Consider the following 6,699-nt stretch of genomic DNA (forward strand, 5'->3'; position numbering starts at 1 on the left):
AGTATTAATTTCTGATGAAGCTGTCACAGGCTTTACTCATTCTAAATGAATATTGTCAGTTCTACGAAAATGTTTAGCCGAGATAACCTTGCAAAACCGAAAGTGCCTTGAACTGTGTGACATTTGCATGTTTACTGTTGTCTGTTGTCATTTCGCAAACATTTCATATTTTAAAAAGCTTTTTAAATTGATCAGTGAGGTGGCTTTCATTGGTTTTAAAGGTAGCCTATTATGCTATTTTCAACCTACACATTAATATTCTTCGATCCTACAAGTTGCATTGCATGATTCAACACACAAAATAGTCTATTAGGTTTTATCTATATTCTTCTTAATGCAGCCCATCAGCTCATCCAGCGTCTTTTGGCTGGCAAGGACTACCTGCAAGTGTGCTAATTTGAAGCTCTGTTAATGTTTAACGAGCATCAACCATTATAACAATAAACACAATTACACCTTTGCATTTTTGGATAATGTCCCATTTTATAGTAGTTTTGCCTCTGCACACGACCATAGTGGATTTTAGATCAAACAATGAAGACTTTAATTCAAGGGGTTTAACAAAAGTACTAGCCTACATTAACGGATTAGAAATTTTAAAAAATATATATTTTTTGCATAGTGCTCCTTTTTGAAAGACCTAAAAGTAATTTGTCATGGTCTACAGTCAAGATGTCTTCACGAATGGAAATACAGAGGGTTTACTACAAGGTGCAAACAATTAGCAAGGACAGATTAGAGTTTGCTGCTAATAGAACCAGTTCACTAGTGTTTATTGATGATGTGACTGTACAGGGCTATGCTCTCAGCTCGTATTCAGCCAAATGCTGCAAAACTGCTCGGCCAGCAGTTGACAGTGCAAATGGATAGCACCCCAAAGCAAACTGCAAATGCAAAGAGTTTCTCAAGGCAAAGAAATGGAATATTCTTCAACTGGCCGATCAGTCACATGATCTCAACCAGGGGCGATTTTAGCCCATTTTCGGGAGGTGCTTCAGCTGTTTGTGTGACACACTACTAAAAATATGAAAAGCATACAGTACTTGGTTGAGACGTAACACTTTAGCAACAATATGATAGAAAACCTCTCCCCCTCCCAAAATGGTTTGTTCCAGCTCGCCTCTCCGCTGCTCTGGCTCTGGCGCCCTTTCTGCCAGCGCGATGGTGTCTGAGATGCAGCAGACCTTCTGTTGACTGCAGCTTGAATCATTTTGATGCATTTTTTGGTTTATGTATACTTATGCACTAAGTTATGCAATAGGCCAATGTTGAAATTTGGCATAGTAAATGTTGCAGTTATTTGTGCAGTCTGTGCATTTGTTTAATGGTTTGAGGCCGTGTGCCGATTTGTACAGTGGACAGTTGTATGTGGAATAAAAGTAGCAAATAGTACAGAGGTGTATCTCATGTGTTTACTGTTGCACGTCATCTGTGTCCTCATGTTTAGCCTGCCGCGGCCGTTGGTTGGAGGAGCCGCAATAGTTTGGAAAGGAAGGAAGCAGTAAGGTCAGTTTCCATTCTGGGTTTTCAGCATTAATAAAGAAACCTGCAACAAGGTGAGTAATGTTTGAGGTCCAAAAGAAATCAACACAGAGAAATTTTTACAGTGCTTTTCTACTCTACCTGAACATTCAAAGCGCTCTATACAGGTTGCCTCATTCATACCTGTTCATAGAAGCCCTTTTTCTGTGCTTTCTACCTAACATTCACACACATTCATACTCTGATGAATGCATCAGAGAGTGACTTGGGGTTAATGTCTTGCCCAAGGACAGTTAGCATGCACTCTGGAGCAGCCAGGGATCGACCCAAAAACCATCTGATTAGTAGATGACCTGCTCCACCTCCTGAGCCACAGCCACCCCTTTCAGAGGTAAAGAATGATTTAGAAAGTAAGTACAGTAATTTTTTGAGGTGATTTGATTAAAAAAAAATCATTTTTGCTTCTAATTACATAATTAAGGTGTAATTACATCTTCCAACAAATTGATACATAAACGTATCATTTATCTACTAAAAATACATAGGAGCTGGCGTCATGTTGTGGAAGCTGCCATCTTGCCCCACCATCATACACTGGCTGAGATGGGCATCGCTGCGCCGCCTTTTCATGTTTTATGTAAGTGGATTTATACATTACTTTGAATTTAAAGATGTCAAATAGCTCTTTCACACTACATATGACTATTTCACATTTGTACATGTATATTTTGGTGATCTCTTTCTCAGTATGTTTTTCTTCTTATGGAAATAAGCTAATTTTAAACCAGTTAATGTTAGGCTCCAGTGTCCTAAGAAATCACACCTTTCCCCTGATAAACAAATTGATTGGATTCTCACATTGTGTGGGAATTGATTATCAATTACAACTTCAATGAGCCACTTCAAAGAAAGTTTCACCCGCGTGGGCAGCAACAGAAAGTCCAGATGTGGAAACAGAAGGTTTCCACATTAAAATATCGATATTTGAATCATTTTGGGGTAAATTGTAGTTTTTCATTAACAGGAACACAGTGGAAAGAAACTATCATTCAGATTGTCTACATTGGAAAGAACTACTCCCTCTTCCGCCTTTTATAGTCATGTGTGAAATACGGCTGTATAAATGTGTGGCAGCCTGTGGCGTGCGCACTCACAACAATGGCTGAGCGTAACTGGAGTCATGTGCGCACGTATTTTACATCCACAAACAGCCCAGACGTGGTTTGCGATACATGTGGCAAGAAAGTGAGGTGTTGTGGCAACACCACTAACCTTGTCAAACACCTCAAAGTAAATCATATCACAGAATATGACGAGCTTATGTTGAGGCAAACTGAAGAGGAGGAGAAGGACGGGTGCTGCTAGGGTGAGACAGACGTCTCTCAGGGAGTCCTTTAGTGCTGCAGGCAGGCAAGGTGTTCACATAGTGCACAACTTCAGGTTTTTGATTTCTATATGATGAATTCTGCATTATTAAGTGATAAGAACAAGTAATCTGATGTCCTGTAATGATTATGACGCTATAATTTGAGATACAATAAAAGAGTAAAGTTTTTGTACAAAGTATCGGAGCAGTATCGTCGATACCACCCTGAATTTTACGTGGTATGGGATCGGAAAGGAAATCAGTGGTATCACACATCACTAGTGATCAAATGTCAGGCCAAGCTGGAACTGATTCCTGTCTTCTGTAACTTCTACAACACTGTCCAATAGAGACACATGAATGAACTGCAGCGTCATTAAAAACACTGATGATCTTTATTTAAAAATGTAATACATTTACATCTGAATAAACTTTTAGGCATTACGCTGACGGAGGGATGGATGGACCATGAATGCTTTCTCATCCTTCTTGTCATGCACCATGGAAGTGTCTGAGGGGCTTTTCCACTTGGAATGGGGATACTGTGTCCACACTTCAGAGGTGGAGTTTCCAGCATCTCACCTGGGCCTCATCTGCAAACAATCAGCAGGAGGGCTTCTTAAACCAGCGCTGCCTGCTACTCCTCGCCAGTTTGTTCTGCCATCTCCAGTGGTAACTAGGCTTCCCCTCTGCTCCAGTTCTGGCGTGCTCCTTCCCTGTGTTTAACCTTGTTTTCCCTGTGTTTAGGTCTCCTCTGCCAACGTACTCATCCTACCCTCAAACTCCCTTACCCGTCCAGCAACTTCTTCTCCCTCTGTTGCAGAATTCCCGTTGGATTGTTCCCATCAGGAGCCAGGTGTTCAGTCTCTCGATAGCTTTTCCTCTGGTTCCTGCTGTCTGCTGACACTCCTAGCTCGAGCCACGTTCTCCATTCCCTCTCTTTAAACAAAGTCTTATAAATAGTTTAACCATGTGCATTGAATCTGCATTTGGGTCTAAGCTTTCTATGCAGGGAAGAAATCATCACAGTGACATCTATTTAATTTTCAATTCAATTTTATTTAAAGAGCGCCAAATGACAGCAACAGTCACCTGAAGGCGCTTTATATTGTAAGATATACTTACAAAGAAAACCCCAACAATCATATGACCCCCTATGAGCAAGCACTTTGGCGACAGTGGGAAGGAAAAACTCCCTTTTAACAGGAAGAAACCTCCAGCAGAACCAGGCTCAGGGAGGGGCGGCCATCTGCTGCGACCGGTTGGGGAGGGGCAAGGAAAATAGTATAAAGACATGGAACAGAGACAGAGGTTAATAACAAGTACCATTCAGTGCAGAGAGGTCTATTAAACATAGTGGGTGAAGAAGAAACACCCAGTGCATCATGGGAATCCCCCGGCAGCCTAATGCTGGGCATACACTGTGCGATTTTTGGCCCATTTTGAGCCGATTTTTCAGTCGTGCGATCGTTTTGGGGATCGTCCCGAGTTTGGCCTTGATCAAACTTCTCACCCCTGCGAGTCAATCCTACAGTTTGATCAGGAGCCGAATAACGCGACTGAAAAATCGCAGCACAGTGTATGCCCAGCTTATTGCAGCATAGAGGATTCAGGATCACCTGAGTAGGCCATCAGATTACTGAAAGGATACTGAAAAAACCCGTCGAAGTAGTCTTAGTCTTCATTGCTGCTGGTCGACTCAATTGAACACCTCTGAAGTTTGCACACAGGCAAGTATTCCTCTTCTTGCTCAAAATCCTCTCGGGAACGCTTCCTCGAGCCTCCAGTTTCGTGTTCAAGCTCTTCGTGCGCATCTTCAAATACTTCAGAGTCATCATCGCTCCATCTCATTCTTTTGTTTGCTCCTAAATCTTCTTCATCCCTCTCTCTAGACCTCTTCCTGGAAACACCTGGCTGAGGGTCCTCTTCTGGGATGTACTGGCGAACATCCATGCGGCCTTCAAATGCCTCCTCATTTTCAATGCCACCAACATCGTCGTCGTCATCGTCATCGTTGCCGTCGCCGTCGCCGCCGTCATCGGCGTCATCGTTGTCGTCATCGTCGTTGTCGTCATCGTCGTTGTCGTTGTCGTCATCGTCGTCGTCGTCGTCGTCATCGTCGTTGTCGTCATCGTCGTTGTCGTTGTCGTCGTCATCGTCGTCGTCGTCATCGTCGTCGTCGTCATCGTCTTCGTCCCCGTAAAGGTAATTGTCATATTGTGCCAGTACTGAAGCTATTAGCTCATGTAGAAAGCAACAACAATCACAGAGAGCGAGATACAGATCGTTCAGGAAGCCATTAGCAGGTTCCTGATCTCCATTTGCCAACATTCGTGGGTTAACCTGTTGGCCTGCAAGATCATTAAATCTTTTAATTAACATCCATAACTATCTGCTGAAAATCTGTTTTTCATCAATTTCAAGACTGAGTACATGTGCTTACCGTTTTGGTTATTTTGTGGTCCGTCTCCACTTGCACTCATTTTGACTACAAGGAACACAAAACAACAATGATCACTAAACCTCAACCCAGAATGTTCAGAGAATTTGCTTTTTTTGTGATGACTTTAGGCTGCGTCCAAACGTACACGGCTATGTTTGAAAACGGACAATTTTCCTTTTTCGTTTAAAAAAAAATAATCCAGTCCACATGTGCAGTTTTGAAAAAATATCTCCTTCCACATCTAAACACTAAAAACAAAGTGAAACGCTGTCAAGAACACGCCAAATCTTAACCGTGTAGAAATGTTGGCCAATCAGAAGTCTAGAAGCCTGGGTGGGAAAACCTCATAAAACCTTACGTACTTCTGAGAAGTTTTTGTCTTTTTCTGGAAAAGCAGCTAATTTTGTGTTACTTTCACGTGCCTTCATCGTTTCAAATGTTAATAACTAAAGACAGACTCACAACTTTGGAATGGACTAAATGCATACAGCATACATAAATGTCATTTTTTAAAATTACATTTCTTCCAAACCGACGTCAGGATTTGGGTTGGGAGAGCGTCTGTGTTGAATGTAGAATCCACGTCTGATGTAAGCGTGTAAAAACTGCAGATACTAAGATTAACAGACACAGTATGTTGTCTACATCTGCCATTGTAGAAATTGATCTCATGTAAACAATAACGTGGCCACAGCGTGACTTCAACAGCGGCGCACACTTTTGACATTGCCTGAGTAAATGTCCGTTTTCCTCGTCCACACCTGAACACAAAAACGTCCTTTTTAAAAATCTCACCTTTCAGTGACTCAATCTGCTGTTTAGGTGTGGACGAAAGGCCCAAATGCAGAGACAAAGCTGCGCTTTCAAAATTAGCCGTGTACATGTGCACGTAGGCTCAGTTTCTCAGAAATTCTAATAGTTTGTTTGAGAACAAAACTTACGTCTTCTCTATTTTCCTAAATGAACAAAATAATCTGAGAAATAATCGTGTTAAAAAGAGCTTCTGTCACTCTAAGATATGATTAAGAACATTTTCTAATTTATGTATCATTTGTCAAATATTACATCAGCTGACAAATAGTTAAGTCTTCATTTGTTTTCCTGAATAATAGATCCACATCATCCTCTCTATGATGGAAAATATAGTCTAGTCTTGCACAATGTAAAGTACATAAATACTGTCCTGGCAAGCAGGGAAATCAGGCTTTATATATTTAAGTAAATGATCTTGAGTTTATAAACTGAAATTTGAGCTTACTTTAGTTCTTGGTAGATTACACAGCAGTTAATCCTCAGGGAAACGTCCAAATGTCACTAAATAGTGGTCTGCTTTCATTCGGTTGCAGTGTCTCTTCAGTTTTGTGTTCATATGCTGATGTTTTCATTCAAACATGCTTAAATGCTGTGA

At 41.3% G+C, this 6,699-nt stretch overlaps 1 protein-coding gene across 1 annotated transcript; it reads right to left on the bottom strand.

Moving 5' to 3' along the window:
* Window positions 1-3,231: 3,231 nt before the first annotated feature.
* Window positions 3,232-6,699, bottom strand: LOC147323162 (uncharacterized). The gene is made up of 3 exons (XM_086303356.1): window positions 6,550-6,699; window positions 5,292-5,336; window positions 3,232-5,199 (listed from the first exon to the last, which is right to left on the bottom strand). The coding sequence occupies exons 2-3, from the start codon at window positions 5,329-5,331 to the stop codon at window positions 4,523-4,525; spliced, it is 717 nt and encodes a 238-aa protein (XP_086159482.1). The 5' UTR covers window positions 5,332-5,336; window positions 6,550-6,699; the 3' UTR covers window positions 3,232-4,522.

This window comes from Aulonocara sp. 'chitande type north' Nkhata Bay, linkage group LG8 (genome assembly GCF_057382095.1).
Source record: "Aulonocara sp. 'chitande type north' Nkhata Bay isolate Kocher_YH1m ecotype deep benthic linkage group LG8, A_spYH_male_GT1.1, whole genome shotgun sequence".
NCBI lineage: Eukaryota > Metazoa > Chordata > Actinopteri > Cichliformes > Cichlidae > Aulonocara > Aulonocara sp. 'chitande type north' Nkhata Bay.

Excerpts from the sequence above, each read along its gene's own strand:
- LOC147323162 (XM_086303356.1), bottom strand. The coding sequence starts at position 5,331 with ATGAGTGCAAGTGGAGACGGACCACAAAATAACCAAAACG. Across the intron at positions 5,200-5,291 it reads ACCACAAAATAACCAAAACG|GCCAACAGGTTAACCCACGA; the intron begins GTAAGCACATGT and ends ATGATCTTGCAG.